The sequence below is a fragment of the Melopsittacus undulatus genome, chromosome 9 (assembly GCF_012275295.1).
Source record: "Melopsittacus undulatus isolate bMelUnd1 chromosome 9, bMelUnd1.mat.Z, whole genome shotgun sequence".
NCBI lineage: Eukaryota > Metazoa > Chordata > Aves > Psittaciformes > Psittaculidae > Melopsittacus > Melopsittacus undulatus.
The window spans coordinates 35,835,122-35,852,018 of record NC_047535.1 but is presented as its reverse complement, the minus strand read 5'-3'; the positions used below and the strand labels follow the sequence as shown (position 1 = coordinate 35,852,018).

Below are 16,897 nucleotides of genomic sequence, written 5' to 3'. Positions count from 1 at the left end.
GATCACCTCCTTTGACCTGCTGGTCACACTCCTTTTGATGCAGCCCAGGATACAGTTGCTTTCTGGGCTGTGTCATCTTGGGATGTTTTCATCCCCTCAGCCCTTGCAGACCCTTGTGAGAGGCTGCCAGAGGAGGGAGCCCCTCGGTGGGTGCCAGGGCTGGAGATGTCCACAGAAAGGGATGGAGCAAGGATGGGTCTGGGCAGGATGGAGCACCCCTGAGGCAGCTGTCACCCAGGGCAGGGGGTACCCAGCTCCCAGGATGCTCCCCTGTGAACTGAACACCCCACACAGCCCAAGGAGGGTGCCCAGGTGTGCCAGCTCCCTGCTGGGCTGGCCCATGCCCAGGAACCTACCTCACTCCATACCAGCTCTATGGCAAATCCTGAGGCCCCCAGCCCCTCCTCACCCAGCAGGTGAGGTAGAGGCAGTGAGGATGCTGTAGCCGAGAAGCCACTGTGCTGGGGAAGAGGTGCTGCACCATCACATGCAGCCCAGCAGTGGGGTTCATGGAGCCTGGCATGGGGGGAGCAGGGCTGTTCCCGTGGGAGCAGGCTGTGGTGCTAATAAGGCTTTGCTAATGAGCTGGAGCTGTGCCCAGGCCTGGAGCAGAGCCCTGTGCCCACAGGCAGGGGGAGAGGGCCCGACTGAGGGAGATGGGGGACGTCACCCCAATCCACACAGGGCCATGGGAGAGGCTGAGGGGCTTGGGGCTGCCCCTGGGGCAGTCTGTCTGTCTGGCTGTCCTGCCATATGTCTGGGCATGCATGTGGGTGCTTCTATGTCCATGCTGTCCCCATGTACATCCATGCCCCGGTGTGTGTCTGTATGTCCATGCTGTGCCCATGTACATCCATGCCCCTGTGTGTGTCTGTATGTCCATGCTGACCCGGGACATGGTGCGCTGGGTGCCAGCCCCTCTCCCGCCCCAGTGACGCCTGAGACCTGGGCATGTTCACATCTTTATTCCCGCTGACGGAGCTGCTCGGGCCGGCCTCCCACCAGCACGGGCATTCCCCATGGATGATTCAAGAGCATCACCCCAGCATGGAGCAGCCGGGCTGGGGGCAGATGACAGGGTCACGCTGTAGCTGGCAGCCCCAAGGCGATGGTGAGTGTCCACAGTGATGCCCCTCACTGTCTCTCCCCATCCCATATATATATATATATGTACATTATACAGAGCTACCCAGAGCGACACAACACTTTAAAAAAGATCTACTCTTATATACAGTATTTATAAAAAGCATCCCAGCCTCCACCACCCCTGTAAAAAAATACATCTCTTATGTACTTCACTGTGGGACAGCCCCCCTGCCCCACGCTGCCCACCCTGCTGGGCTGCCTCCCACCCTGGGAAGGGAGGCAGGGAGTGGGAGACCCACCCTCCAGGTTTTGGCATGACATGGGGTGTCCCAGCGGCATGTACAAGTGGATGGATGGGCGGACAGGAGAGGGCTGTGGGTGCCCGGGTGCTGGGCCTAGGTGCAATGCTAGCAGGGCCAGCTTGGGTTGTGTGGGTGCCCATCACCCTGGCATCTGGGCACGCAGACAGGGAGATGGCTCTGGAGCCCCCAAGCTGGCCGACATGACAGCTGTCCCCAGCATCCCCCAACCTGCACCCCTCGGTAGGGCCAGGCCCCTGCCTGCATGGACCTCCCCAGAGCAATCCTGCTGGTCCCCATGCATGGCCTGGAGGTCACTGGGGTCCCATCCGCGGGTACTGGGAGCCAACCGTGTCCTCAGCAGGCTCAAGAGCAGCGGGCTGGTACCATCAGCCACAGCGGCAGGGCCACACTGCCCAACCAGGGTGCCCTCATGATGCAGGGGGAGTGGGGTGGCATCGCTCTGGGGACCAGGAGAGGATGTGTGCCTTGGGCACAGGCTCCAGCTCCCCACACTGTTCATCAGGGCTCTGGCTGCTGTCTGGGGGGCCAGGTAAGTGCCCCCTTTCCCCACACCCCTGGCAGTACCTGCTGCTGGCGGCTCTAGGTGCGCAGACCTGAGCTCCACTGCACAGCCAGCTCCTGCTGAGGTAGGGCAGTGTTATTCCCATTTTACAGATGGGGAAACTGAGGTGTGGGGCAGGGAGGAGACCTGCTGGAACAGGGAGGGGGCACACACCTGCCCCAGGCTCTCTGCCCCATCGTGAGCATAGGTCAGGGGAATCCCCGTGCCTGCCATGGCTCATGCCCCCTCACCACCACCATGGGTGATGGGCAGCAATGGCAGAAGGTCCCTGGGGAAGCCCATGGGGCCATGGCAAGGGGCTGAGCCCAGGGCTGGCTGTCCCTGGGGCACCGGTGGGGTGGGAGGGGTTGGTGTGGGCACCCAATGCTGGCTAGTGGCTGCCACCACTCTTCCCCCCTCCTGTAGCCCAGTCAATGATGATGAAGCTCAAGCTCATGATCATGAAGAGCACTCCAAGGAGGGCAAAGCAGGCAGCCTGTGGGGACAGGGAAGCAGTCAGGGACAGTCAGGGTAACAGGGTCCCCAGCACAGGACCCCAGGATCCCTCTCCCTGTTCCTGTCCTGTCCCCATGTGCTTACCAAGATCTTGGGAGTGGAGCGCAGTGGCTCCTTGTCCTTGGGCATGATGCGGATGTAGAAGATGGCAGGGAAGATGAAGATGAGGCAGGGAGCAGAAGTGGCACCTGGAGCAGACAGGGATGGAGCAGCTCAGCCCTGCCAGCCCGGATGCCAGGCAGGTCCTCTCCCCCCTGCCAACCCCAGCCCTGGCAAAGCTTTCCAGGAACCCAGGGACACTGTGTCCTGGCACTGTCCCCACATAGCAAGGGCCTTGGCACCGAGCTGGGTGCTAAGCAGGGGGAGCCTGGATTGGGGGTTCAAGGGGAACACCCAGGGGAAGAGCAAGTGCTCGCCAGCAGCGTAGCAAGCAGCCAGCACTGCAGCACAGAAACCTGCCTGCAGGGACAGGGAGGGGGCTGCGGGACATCCCACATGCCCCTTTGTCATGGCATGTTGAAAGGAGGAAACCAAGGCACAGAGAGGTCAGGCGAAGCTGAGCACCAGGCAGGGGCTGTTCTGCTGCCTGTAACACCCAGCACCAAAAAGGGCCACACACCGATCATGCCAAAGATGCCAAGGATAGAGGGAGCAAAGATGACCAAGAGGTTGATGAAGGTCAGCAGAACCACAGCAATGGTGACATGGCGGATCCAGCTGAAGTCCTTCCCTTGGAACAGCATCTGCTGGATGGCCCTGCGCACCTGGAGACAGGGACAGAGGGTCACATTCCATCCTTGGAGACAGGGCCCATCCCATCCCCTGTCCCTACAATCCTGCCAGTCCCTGTCACTGTTTCCCCTGCTCCAGCCATGTCTCCACAATCCTGCCAGTCCCCATCACCCTTTCACCTGTCCCAGCTCTGACCTTGATGCCTCCCTAGTCCCTGTCACCTCTTCCCAGCCCTGTCCCTGACACCCAGCAGGTCCCATTCCCAGTCCCTGCAGCCTCACCAATCCCTGTCTCCAGGTCCCAGCCCTATCGCTGCCTCAGTTTCCCCTCTCAAATCCCTGTGGCAGGCAGGGTTGCAGTGCCCACGGGTCCACTCACAGGGAAGAGGACGATGGGGACGGTCAGGGTGACAGCTGTCAGCACAGCCACCCGCACACACAGGACGAGCACATCGAAAGGGTCCACCTTGTTGTAGGTGTGCAGCAGCTCCGACTCCACCCGGTCTGTGGGGAGCAGTGGATGAGCACTGGCAGCACCAACACCCGATACTGGCATGAGAGCAGGACCCCCATCCCCAAGTCCTCACCGTAGAATGTGAGGTAGCCAAAGAGCGCAGCCAAGAAGTACATGAGGTACATGACCGTGATGGAGATGTTGGAGATGCACTGCATCTTCTTCTTGGAGGGACTGCAGGAAACAGCGAGCTCAGCACATCCCCTGCAGCCCATCCCACTGCACAGCACCAACCAGCACTGAGCAACCACCCAGCAGGGAGGAGTGATGCTGGAACACCAGCATGGGGTGCATGGGGCTGTGTGGAGAGAAGCTGTTTTCCCCTTCCTGGGCTGTGTGGTTTGTCAGATCACCCACCCATCCACAACCCATCCTGAGCTGTATCACCCACCTCCCAGGGGTGATAGGACCCACCACCAACCAGCCATTTAGCTTGGGTTGCATCACACATCTCCTGGGACATCCCAGGTCCTGTCACCCACCACCCAAGCAGGGTCATATCACCCACCTCTCCATGATGCCCCTGCACAGGTCCCACACCGGATGGCACTGCCTTTGATGAGCTCATCCCCCCCTGTAGGTCCCCCTACCCAGGACTCACTTCTTCAGCTCAGTGTAGATGGGCAGCACCTCAGGGTGGCAGACGAAGGCAAAGGCCATGATGGGGATGGTGTATGCTGTCTGCATGAGAAGAGGGCTGCTGGGCATTGAGGCCAAGCTGGTGGGTGCCACCACCACCAAACCATCAGCCTTCATGGGGTGCACAGGGTGAGGGCTCACACAGAGCCCCAGGGATGCATCCCAGGTCCCTACCTGGGAGTTGAGGGTGAAGAAGCTGGGGGTGCAGGTGCCCTGCTCAGGGGCCTGGAGGACGGTGTAGCCATTCTGGTAGTCACTGGTGCTGACAGAGGTGGAGTTGAGGCTGCCCGTGAGGTTCCCTTCCTGTTCAGGGAGTGGGCAGGGGATCTGGAACTTCTTGTAGATAACCTGGGGTTGGGAGGACATGGGGATGGTCAGCACCCAGCACCATGGCCCTCCCGGCACCCACATCCAGCGGGAGGGTGCCCCTACAGTGACCCATGGCAATGCTGGCCCCCAGCCTACACCTGTGAGGGCAGACATTAGGCACAGTGGGGCACAGCAGGGCAGCAGCACGTGGAGGGCCCACATGAACCATTTCCCCCCGGGCACCCTCTTCTGTCCCCTTTCCACAGTGTTTGGCTCCTTCAGCCAAAAATAACCCAGCAGCATGACAGCATCACCACATCTCCACAGCCCGGAGCACCCGATGTCCCCACTGTCACCATGGCATGCAGCCTGGCCGTGTGGCAGCAAAGCCATGCACCCCAGCACAAGGGTGCTCAGCACCTGGAGCTACCAGCATGTGCCAGCAGGTGCTCACCGAGATGAGGAAGAAGACCATGCAGCTGAGTGAGAAGCCACTGGCATAGCCGAGGTAACCTGGGGAGGGAGAAGAGCAACCAGTGGGTATGGGTAGGACCCATCACACCCCAGGCTGGCACTGTCACCCCATCGGAGCACCGGGGTGCCAGATGCTGGTGTTGCAGGGAGCATCACTGACTTACCCAGCTGCTTCATGAGGGCCAGGGGCAGGATAATGGTGAGGGAAACCAGGATCACCAGATAATTCCCATTCATGTACCAGTCCCTGGAATCAGAGGCCCTGCTCACTGCTGCACTCTGCCGAGGCACGTGAGGCACAGGCAGACATACAGGGGGGCTGTCTGCCACACGTGGGGACACTTGAGCTGGCAGCCCAGGGACACTGGCACCCCTTGAGAGTTCCACTAATATCCCACTGTGCAAGCATTCCCAGGGACCCCTGAGATGGCATCTCTGGGACCACTGAGGCACATCCCTGGGCACTCTTGAGCTGGGGTCCTGCCCACCCTCAAAGTGGTGCATCCCCAAGGGCTAGAGCTGCTGCGGGTAGGCTGAGAACTGCTGTTCTCAGCATGTTTTTCCATGTGCTGCCCAGGGCACCAGCATCTGCAAGGGGGCCTCAGCCAAGTCCTCAACACTGCAGGCACAACCCCTGCCCAGCCCTGGTCAATCACCCCAGAGCAGCCAGGATCAAGCATGGTTGGGATGCCCAGTCCTGGACTGGTGGAGGTCTCTGTGGCAGCTCTGCCCAGCATCTGCCCAGCTCTCACCCCCCATGCTGCCAGATGGGGATGAAGGCATGGGGTTGGGGACCCATTCCCAACCTAGAACTCCCCCTCCCCACCCTGCAGCAGCCCCGGGTTCTGCTCAAGGAGGAAAGCCTGATCCCAAGGGGATGTGAGGAGCAGGGATTGGAAGTTCAGCTCAGTTTAATCCCACCCAAGGGCTTATTCATCACTGACAGTTATCAAAAATAGTAGTGGCTTAATGTCAGTAAATCCGTGCCAGGGCTGCACAGCTGGAGCTGGAGCCCCAGCGCCTGCACGGGAAGGCACAGGCAGCACAGGCAGGAGGAGCTCACGTGGTCTTCTCCTCCAGGTTGAGGAAGGTCTGGATGACGAGAGGCACTTCGGATTTGACGATGTACAGGTAGCTGGACATGGCTGCAGGGCAGAGGGGGTCGTGCTGCACCAATGTGCTCCAGTGCCAACCCCTGCCCCAGCCCTGCCAGCCCCATCCTCACCTCCGATGTTCTGCAGCGTGATGGCAATGGCCGCAGCCAGCTTCCCTGGTGTGCCAAAGGCTCGGTATCCCAGCTGCTCGTAGGCACGGATGCCTGCAGGATGCGGAGAGGTGCTGGGTGAGGGTCAGGAAGGAACCCCCTGGCATGGCTTCCCCATGGATCTGGCACTCACCCACAATGCCTGAGGACTTGAGCAGCAGGTGGATGGAGTAGCTGGAGAGCAGGGCCACCGCTGTCAGGAGGAAGCTGTGGGAAGACAGTGTTGTCACCAGTGGGTCTCAGCACAGGGCTTGGGCACAGCCATGGAGTAAACCCTGCATGGGCGCTCTGCCACCCTGGCAGGCCACCCAGACCCTTGCCTTGGCACTGGCTGGGTGCTCACAGGGTGGATGACCCACAGCGTGCTCACAGTCCCATCCCCAGCCATGGGGGTGCCTGTCCCCATGCCCAAAAGGAGCCAGTACCCATATCCTTTGGGCCAGATGGGGAAATCTGGTCCTGTATTAAGGGAGTCCTCCATCATCATCATCCTCATCCCCAGTGGGGCACAGCACCCGGCAGGGGCAGACAGGCTCATGCCAGGGATGGGCATTGCTCAGGTAGCAGGATGTTGGTCCCTGCATCACCCCACACCTTTCTTCCCTGCACCCTTGGCACCCACTGAGGAAGAGCCCCCCACACCCAGATCCTCCCCAAGCCCCCACAGGTGCACAGCACTCACAGGAAGAGGATGATGCCAGTGTTGGCCATGGCATAGGCCAGTCCCAGGATGCCGCTGCCCATGATGGCGTTGCTCAGGTTGAAGACAGACATCCCAAAAGACGTCTTCCCTTCGAACTGTGCACATGAGCCAATAAGGAGGGGACAAAATAGGCACACCAGGAGCTACCCCTATCCCACCACTACCATGGTGCCTATGCCAATACTTACATCAGTGAAGTGCGTCTGCTTCTTCTTGGCACCTTGGGGCAGGAACTCCTCCATCTCTGCTGTGTCAGTCTGGTTCTCCTCAAACCTGGCCACCAGAGAGAGCAGGATGAGGCCAAAGCAGAGCTGGGGCCACCGTGTCCCACCCAAAGCCAGGGCAGTGCCAGCTGGCATTGCAAGGGTGATGAGCAACCCAACCTCTGGCACCCCAGCTTGCCCGGGGGTCCCTACCTGTCACCTGCCAGCGAGGCCATGGTGGAGGTGGTGAGCGCGGCTGTGTGCTTCCCGTTGGGCACCAGCTCCACCATCTCGGCCTGGAGCGGTACACCCGTGGTATCCATGGCAGAGAGATGGCTGGGCTCACTGCGGGCTCTCCTTGGGCTCTGCAAGAGTGGGGCAAGAGGGGTCCAGCTCTAAGCAGGAGCACTGGAGAGGCTGGTCTGCAAGTCCTGCATCCACAGGGGATGCTGTTGTTGGGCTCAGCACCAGTGCTGGTGGCACTGCAGGGACAGGCACTGGGAGGACAAGGCTACCCAGAGAGCCAGCACCACGGCTGGGCTTCTGCCCTCTGCCCACTCAGCACACTTCACCCCACAGAGCTCACCCCCTCTCCAACAGTCCCACAAGGGCCCCTCAGTGCCTCCACCCCTCACCTGCAGGGACATTCTGCTCCCTTTCCTGTAGCATGATGCCAGCCCAGCCTAGAGCCTCCATCCACAGTGCCTGCCCATCTCCATCCCCTGCCTGCAGCACTCAGCACTGTGCCTCAGTTTACCCTCCTGCAGATGGGCACCAACAGGCAAGCAGAGGCGTTTTGGTGGGCAGATGGGGATGGAGAGTGGAGCTCAGGGACACCCCATCCATCAGCCTTACATGAAGCCTGTGGCACTGCCGTGAAGGTCTCACCCATGTCCCACCACCCTGGCTGGTGCAGCTGGGCTGCCAAGACAGGGGCTCAGGGGCATGTCAGGGCTGGACAAACGGAGCAGGAAAGAGCGCGGGGCTGTGAGACAGCTCCTTGGCAGGAGAAGGAGGCCGGGCTGCCGAGAGCAGGACGCCTTGGCACGCCGCACAAAGCTGCCTCTGTGAGAGCCCTGGCCCTCCACGCCCCACTAGGAAACAGGACAGGGTGGCTTTCTGGGGCAGGCTGGCAGCGGGAGCAGGGTCCCCGCCACCCCCCACAGGCTTGAAGGGCTGGGGTTCTGTCTTGCATGCCGGGGGGGGCGCCACTTTGGGGCCATGTCTGGCCAAGGGAAGATGTCACCCACCCAAGGTGAGGGCTGGCAGGGATGCAGTGTGGACCCCAACTCCCGGAGGATGCTGCTGCCCTCTCACCCCAGTGGCTGGGGTCCCCATAGGGTGAGCAGATGGGGACGTGCCTATTTTTACACCCCCAGGAGACTGGTGGCCCTGGGGACAAAATGTGCTCTCCCGTGGCACTGCTGGGGCAGGGGGACTCCAGGGACGGCAGTCCCCCTGTCACGCAGAGGAAGAATGTGACAGCAGGGTGTGGGTGCCTGTACTTCCAGGCTCTAGAGCTGCTGCCCTGCCTGTCCCTGCCTATCCAGGCCACCAAACAGATCTGGCAGGGTCATCCCAGGCCACATGCCAGATATGGCACTGCCGGAGGGCTGAGCCCCTAAGGCTAGCCTGGGATGAGGGGCACAGAGTCGGGCCACCCTGCCTGAGGCACCTAGCCTGGTGGGGAAACAGAGGCAGGGCACAGGCCAGTGGAGACCAGAGCAGGCAGGCTCAGCTCTGCGGGGGAAGAGAGGGAACCGCAGGGCAGGCACTGGGATGATTTATCCCCTCTGCTAGGCCTCCGCTTGGGCCAGATCCAGGCACGAACAAGGCTGTCAGCACGTCTAACCGCCGCCGTTAACTCTGCACCTTCCCACTGCCGTGGGCAGGCACCGCCGAACCGGTCACTCCCGGTGCTGCGCTTGAGGGGGGCCCGGATCCCCAGTGCTCCATCACTTCCACGACCCCCCGCCCAGTACCGCAGGCAGGGCCCTGCTGCACCCCATGGGCGGTGGGCAGGAGCCGGGCGCCGGGCAGGAGCCGGGCGCCGGGCAGGCTGGGCGCTCTCCTCTGCAGCCCCTTTCTTCTCCCAGGTTATAATTACACCTCTCCGGGCGGCTCAGGAAATGCCAGCTCCTTCCCCCGAGCGCCTCTCGGAATAGCAAGCGGCACGGCCGGGCTTATTCTGCATGCACCGCGCTTAGCGCTGCCACCCAGAAGCTTCCTCTCGCCCGACAGCCCTGGCACGGCCCCGGCTCCGCTCGCTGTCACTTCCATGACCAGCCCTGGCCTTTGCTCCTCGGCCAGGGTCTCTCCCGTCATCAGCGGCGGGGGAAGGTGGGAAGATGAAAGGGGAGTAACAGGAGACGCTTCGATCGGGCAGAGTGTGCCCTGCCTGACGCTGTTTGCCTTGTGATAAGGTGGGCAGAACAGCAAATACGTGGAGCAGTGGATGGCCCTGGGCGGTGCAGTGGGTCCCCAGGGCACAGGACTCACCCTTTCCCTGAATGCCCAATTCCCCTGTGCTCTGGGAACAGAGCATCCCACGGCGTGCCAGCCCCAAGAGCCCCAGCCCACCGCAGGGCTGCTATGCCACCACACAGATGGGATGCTGCCGTCCTCGCTGGACCCTTGGCCAGCACACTCCTGACCACCACAGATCGCCCACTCTGATGGCATGGGCACAGACATGTGTATGTGCAGAGAATCCCTCCACTGTGGCACCCAGGGCCATGTCCCTGGGGGTGCTGAGCCAGCTACATTGCTTTCCTGACAGCTCCGGGTGACAGGACAGTGGCAGCCTCACTGCTGTCAGACCTTCCACCTCTCTCTACCCATGCCAGGCTCTCCTGTGGGCTGCTCCTGCTGCCCCACTGCTCAGTGACACAAGGGACACCATCCACCCACCGACCTCCCGTCACGGCAGGCATCCCGAGCCGGTCCTGGTGCCGTTCCGCACCCCCCGAGGGGAACGCCGAGCCCTGTGTGTGGGGCGGCACGTACCCTTCCTCCAGCCCCATCTGTGCGCTGACGGGAGGCTGCGTTCGGCCTCGCACGCCGTGCCCCGGCCAGCACAGATGCCTGTCCCCCCTTGCCGGGACGGGGACACGGCTGTGGGGCGGCAGGACTCCCCAGTCCCTGCCTGGCAGGCAGCAGCCCTGGGTTTATGCCGGTCCCTCACCAGCCCTCCCAGGTGGCTGGGGCACCACTGCGTGGGATCCTGTCCTGGAGGGACTGCATCCCTCTGCCTGACACTTCGCTTCCATAAAGACTTCATTTAAAAGGTAGAAAATCCCAGCTGGGAGCAAGGCACAGCCAGGCGCAGGGGAGATGTGTCGGCAATGCCAGCAGAGCGTCCCGGAGGGAAGGGGTCCCTTGCACCCCACAGCACGGTGAAGAGGACACATCAGCTCGGGAAAGCCTGGCTCTCACACTGCACTGGTTATCCCGGTCAATCCTTGGTACGGCACAGTCCCACCGGAGCACACTGTGCTGGTGGGAGTACGGCACACATGGGGACTGGCAGCCACCGCCTGCCAGCCCTGCTTGCACCACATGGTGCCAACCCCGGGATGTGTTGACCCATCATGTCCCTGCAGCCTGTGACACCCATCTATGGGCACCTGCTGCTCTCACTTGTGGGAACAAAGGTGCCACATCTCCCTGACAGCGTGCGGGTGTTCCCCAAGGCCAGGGACCCCCACAGGGCAGAGATGCCCTCCCCATCTCCTCTCCCTCTGCAGATGAATCCCAGCTAATCCGCCCAGCTGGACCATGGGACTATTTCTGGTGGTAATCCGGCTTTAGCACCAAGCCTGCTGCTGCTGCCGCCTGCGTGCTCACAGACAGGTACCCCACTGGGTACTCACCAGTGTGTGCCAGGGGGCCAGCAGCAAGGCCCCCCCACCCATGTCCACCTGCCAAGGTGCCTGTTCAGGTTTCAGTGCGTCTGGGCACACAAAGGTCTCATGTTCCCTGGGGCTGCGCTGGTGACAGAGCTCTTCCACAGAGGTGGGCAGCATGGGCAAGCTGGTAGGGGTGCCTCCACTGCCACCAGCACACAGCCCTGGGATTACCCCTGGCCCCGCTGCTCAGCATGGGGTGGCTCCCAGGCTGGGGTCACTGGTCAGCTCCCTGAACTGCTACTGGAGATGGGGTGACCTCTATCTTGAGGTCCTTAATCAGCCCCCTAAACTGCTGCTGGGCACAAAGTGACCCCAGCCTCAGGCCCCTCACCAGCCACTGGCACTGCTGTAGACACAGGGGTGTGCAGGCAGAGCTGGAACAACAGCTCAAACCTCAGCAGTCCCTGAGCATCACCTCCACAGGGAGCCTGGCCTCAGCAGGGCAGGCACACACAGTGGGGACCCCCATCACCTCCCCTTGCCCCTCAAAAGAGAAGCACCAGGGGGTGGCCCTGGGAGGCCAGGTGCTGAGAGCAGGGCCAGCTGGACACTGCAGTAGAGCCTGCCCTTCACCCTGAGCACACACAGACGTGGTTTACCCCTGACCTCTCTTCCTAAAATTAGCACCCCAACCCTGTTTCTAAACCTACACCACTTCTTCCCTCCACCTCCCAGCCAAGCAAAGGCAGTGCCATCATCCCACCTACCCCTGCAGCCCCACTGGTGGTCCCAGCATGAGCTGGGCAGTGTGGCACCACTCCTGGGCTCACCTAGCCCTTGGGTGACCTGGGCTTTCAGCCCCAGATTCCACACCATGGCTCAGCCTCTGGCCAGGTGATGCCACCAGGCTCTGTCCAGGGCAGAGCTGGCAGTGGCAAGAAGGAGTAAGCGGCTCTTGAAGCCACTGTCCTGGCTGGTAGAGCCGTGGTGGCACCAGCACCTGCCCTGGCATCTCCAGGCTGTCCCCTCTGCTCCATGAGGGAAGCAGTGCCCACCTGGGGTCTTCCCTTGAAGAACACAAGCAGCACCCATATCCTCAGGGATGGCTCTGCCCATGCTTGTGGACTTGCCTGCAGGCAGAGCGTGCCAGTGGCCAGTGCCAAGAAACCTTGGCCACGAACCCCAGCAATGTACGTGCCATGGCCTGGGATACGCCAGGGAGGGGAAAGGCATTGCAGGAAAAGGGGGTGACAGAGCCAAACATGGAGCAGCTCAGCCACAGCAATCCTCTGCCAGCCAGACACCCCAGGACGGAGCCACGGGAAGAATGAGGGGCTGCAGCACAGCTACCAACCACCACCATCATCCTAAGTCCTCCCACATCCAAGCACCAGTATCAAGGTGAACTGGAAAGAGAGGTGGGGAAACTGAGGCCAGGTGAGGGCAACCAAGGCCAGGTGAGGGGAGCCGTGCCCAGCACTGGGACAGCCCAAGCTGCTGCTGATGCAACCCAGCAGGGAGGGAAGGGGTTGAGCCTGAGGGGGACAAGGTCAGGCAGCAGAGGTGGCCAGCTGTGTGGGAACAGGGGTGGCAAGAGGGCTGACAGAACGCAAGGCCCATGGCACCCAGCATGGCTCTAGGAGATGCTAGGTGAGATGGAACCTCGATCCCACAGCATCTCAGATGGTTCGTGGCTGGATATTGGATTTTGCTTTCAGATTAAAGCCAACACACTGCCTGTCAGAAGCTCAGGCCACCTCAGAAATATGGTGATACCAATGACGGCAATGTAGGGACTGATGTACAGGTAACACCTGGAAAATATTAGGTTTTCTATCACACTTCTGGAGATGCATTTCACCTGGGAAGCAAGATACTTTCTTGGAGTTCCCACTCCTTAAAATACACCCAGCTTTGGCAGGATGACACTAAGGGGTTGATGGCAAAAACTCCAGCAAGGCAGCAGTGGGAAAACCAGGAGGGACCAGCCTCAGCCACAGCTGTGTCCCTCCCACCCCAGCACAGCACCCATCCCAACCAGGGGCCACAGCCTGCCCAAGCACCATGGGACCACCAGTGCCCACAGCCCTGCCACTCTTGCCATGGGGCCACCTGACATCTGCTCCTTGGCTCAGGGAGAGCAGGACAAGCCTGTCTGTCCCCCCGCTGGCATGGGGGTCCTAGCCAGCCCCAAACCTGCGTCAGCAGCCAGGTTAGCGTGCGGCGGTCAAGACCCACGCAGTGAGGAGAAGTGAGGAGATGGGGGCTCGTCCTGTCCCCGACCCGCCTGTGTTTTCTCAAGGGCTGCGTGTCCAAAGGAGCCCGTGGATCTCGCTCCATCCCCCGTCTCCATGAGCCAAGGAAAATAGGCTCTGCCGGTGCCTGTTTGTTTGCCGTGGCTGCGGCCCTGGCGTGTGATTACAGCTGCAGCACGGCCGGGCGCTGTGGGGCTCTGCGCCTCCGCCAGGCTCCCCCATGGTGCTGGCACCCCTGGGGGGGAGCGGGGTGTTCCACTACCCCCAGCATTCCTGGTCACCAGAGTCAGGGCACTTCAGCACTCGGTCCCTGGGAACAGGGCAGTGCCGCGGGGATGGAGGGCTGTTTTTGGGGTCCCCCATGAAGCCGGGGAGCGCACACGTGCCCGTGGCCGGCAGCAGGGACCAGGCAGGTCTAACGGCTCCACTTGGGCCTGATCCAAACACCAGTGGAAAATTCCCCGTCTCTCCGTGGCTTGCCGCAGCCATGCCCTCGGCTGCCAGCCGGGCTCTGCCTCCCTCCATCCTACCTGCCCGGAGCTCGCCCTTGCCACCGCACAGCCGGCTCCGGCAGGAGGATCCCGAGGCCACAGCCGTCCGAAGAGCCCCCGTTTCCCCTTGGAGAAGGTTTCTCTCCAGCAGGACTTTCCCAAGCCGCTCCAGCAGAGCGGGACACAGCGCTGAGCGGCGTGGGACACGCGTGGCTGCTGGGAACGTGATGTGCCTCCTGGCTTTCTACACGGCTGTCCCGGCTCTATAAATACCCGGTCTGGGAAGCACGGCACGCACGGCCCCGCCGAACCCCTGCAGCTCCCGAGGCAGCAGACATCCCTCTGCTCTCCCTGCCCGTGCCCCTGCTCCTCAGCCTGGCACCCTGACACCCGATCGCGTCCGTCACCGCTCCCAGCCCTCAGAAACACACGTTACTCCCAAGGGCGATTAAAAATTAAAATAGAAAAAATAAAGGAGGAAATAAAGGGGTATTTGGGGCTGGTGGTATTATTAAACATCAGCAAAGAAGGCGGCGGTGCTGAAACCCCCTCGGCACCACGCTGCGGGCAAGAGCTGTGCCTGGGCATTAGGTGCGAAGGCAGCGAGTTAGAGCTCTGCCTTCCCTCTGCCCTCGCAGCATTTGTTACCCACCCGCGGGAGGGTTTCAGCTCGTGTAGAGAGAAGTGGCAGGAGAAAAGCAAAGCAAACCGCCCCGGGCACTGCAATCTGCCAGCGCTGCCGGAGCCTTCCCCAGCAGGGAAGGACCCGTCTGGCTCCGGGACAAGGAGGAGAGGGTTGCGGGGAGCGCCAGGCTGCGGGAGAAGAGCGGGGCAGGGCGAGGGGTGAAGGGAGATGGGGTGGGGGGATAGGATGAGGTGCGGGGAGAGAAGGCAAAAGCACTGGAGTGAGCGCAGCTGGGGAGAACGGGACGGGACTCACCTGCCCCCCTCTCCGGCGGTGCCTGTGCTGCGGGCTGGGGCGGGTAGCCCCGGGTATCCAGCCCCGCGGTGCCGCAGATTACAGACTATTCTGCAGCCGTAATCCCGGCGGAGCCGGAGATTAAACCGGAGCCGGGCCCGCCCCCAGAGCGGCAGCTCCCAATGTCCGCTCCGCCGGGCAGCGTCGGGGGCCGCTCCTGGGAGGGACGGGCCGAGGGGGCGGGGGGGCGGCGGAACCCTGCACTGGCTGCTCACGGGCTCCGCCTCGACAGCCTCCCCGTTGGCTATCGCCGCCCCTCCAGGCACTGGTGCCTAACGGGCATGGCTATGCACCGGGCATCACTCCCACTGTGCGCCAGTCCCACTGGGAGTCACAGCGCAGTGGCCATCAGTGTCTCACTGGGCATTAGTACCCAACCGAGCATCCCCAGCCCACTGGATACTGGTGCCTCACCAGACATTGCCACCCCATTGGGCATCACCACACCACAAGGTATTGACACCCACAGCACTGGGGGCTGCTGCCAGAGGCCAGGAGCAGCTCTCAAAGCAACAGGAGTGTAGCAGTTGCTCTAATCTAACCTGAAGGGGTAAATTCAGCACATATTGAATGTGATTGCTGAGTTTTCTCCCCTCTTAGGTAGGGACAGAGTCACTTGGCAGCCAGGGAAGGTCCTCACCAGTACAACCCACAGCCAGATTCTCTGCCTGGCCTGGGAAGGTCAAGCTGCTCCCATGTTAAGCTGACCCAGCTGACTGCCCTGCTCAGGGTGCCTGCGCTCCCTCACTGTCGACCACAGCATCTCAGAACCCTGGGAGCAGTCAGTTCATGTGGGATCACCCCAGTGTGACCCAGAGTAGGGAGCACAGTCCAGTCTCCTCCTTCAGTCTCCATCAGACCTCCCCACTTGAGTTGAAACACCTCTTCTTTCATAGAGGCACAATTTTTTGATCTATCCTCACAAATGTGCCCTAAAGAGGAAATTTCTTCTCCCAAGAGCATCCCATGTACTGCAGGGAAAGCCAGAAGCTCCTGACCAGCCATCAGCTGTGTCCCCACACATTCCTTGCCCCTTCCTGAGGACTGTCACCCCCAACCATCTCCTGCTCCTCTGCTCTGCCTGGCTTTCACTTCACTTGAAAGCCTTTGGGGTGTACACTGCAGAGAGGCTGGGGTTTGATGCTTCCACCTCCATGCAGAGCAACAAGCCCTGTACCACAGCTGCATGCTGGCTCTGCAGGTTGCTGGGAGGCTTTATTTGTGTTATGCATATCTTCCATAAATCCCTGTGAAGCCTTGAGAGGCCTGGGATGGAAACAACCCCAGCAGCTGGCAGTGAGCATTGCCATCAGGCTGGCAGAAGGAAAACCTCTCCTTGCGCCGCTGGCAGCCTCAGCACCTCACCATGGTGGGGTGTTAAATACTCAGAGAGCTCTGCCCTCCTGGCAGTCCCACAGCTCCTGTGACCGCCACTCGCATGTGGCTGGAAACATCCATTAACTAATTTCTAATAACAGCAGTGTGCGTAAATGCTGAACCAGCACTGGCTGGCATGATGGGGGACCGGAGGCAGCCAGGTCCACAGGCATGGCTTGGCTTAAGCCATCCACTTAACCCTTCCCTTGCTCTGATGAAGGCAGCACCAGCCACGTGGCACCAGTGCAGAGACACCCTGAGGTCCTGGGGACGGGTGGCAACATGCCTCATTAGGGTTGTAAAAAGAGGCCAAGAGCTGCCACCCTCTAAGCAAACATGGCACAGGAGGCTGGGGACAGGGACGGGCAGCACAGCTCCATGGCATGGGGTGCAGTGCCTGCTGATGGTGTGGTCATGCTGGGGGCCAGGGAGAGGGCAGCAGTTCAGAGCCTGTCTGCTCCTTCCCAGCCTCCACATGCCACCCTACTCCTTCTCCTTCTGGCACAAATGAAGCCATGTCCCCTTTTTATCATCCCTGCTCTTGTCCAGTGTGTGACACCCCTCTCCATTGCTTCCCCCTTTTCAGCTGGGCAGAGGAGATGCCCACACCATCCCCTTCACACCCAGCTGAAGCTTTGTGGACA

The 16,897-nt window shown here is 61.3% G+C and overlaps 1 protein-coding gene across 1 annotated transcript; it reads right to left on the bottom strand.

Annotated features, from left to right (window-relative positions):
- Positions 1–1,179: 1,179 nt before the first annotated feature.
- Positions 1,180–14,933, bottom strand: LOC101876560 (sodium-coupled neutral amino acid transporter 3). Its single transcript, XM_005149442.3, has 16 exons — positions 14,838–14,933; positions 7,517–7,668; positions 7,289–7,373; positions 7,080–7,195; positions 6,531–6,604; positions 6,359–6,451; positions 6,197–6,278; positions 5,298–5,380; positions 5,114–5,172; positions 4,525–4,698; positions 4,313–4,392; positions 3,785–3,885; positions 3,577–3,701; positions 3,086–3,230; positions 2,551–2,654; positions 1,180–2,446 (listed from the first exon to the last, which is right to left on the bottom strand). Exons 2-16 carry the CDS (start codon positions 7,624–7,626, stop codon positions 2,342–2,344), a joined length of 1,536 nt encoding a protein of 511 aa, XP_005149499.2. The 5' UTR covers positions 7,627–7,668; positions 14,838–14,933; the 3' UTR covers positions 1,180–2,341.
- Between the last annotated feature and the right edge of the window lie 1,964 nt (positions 14,934–16,897).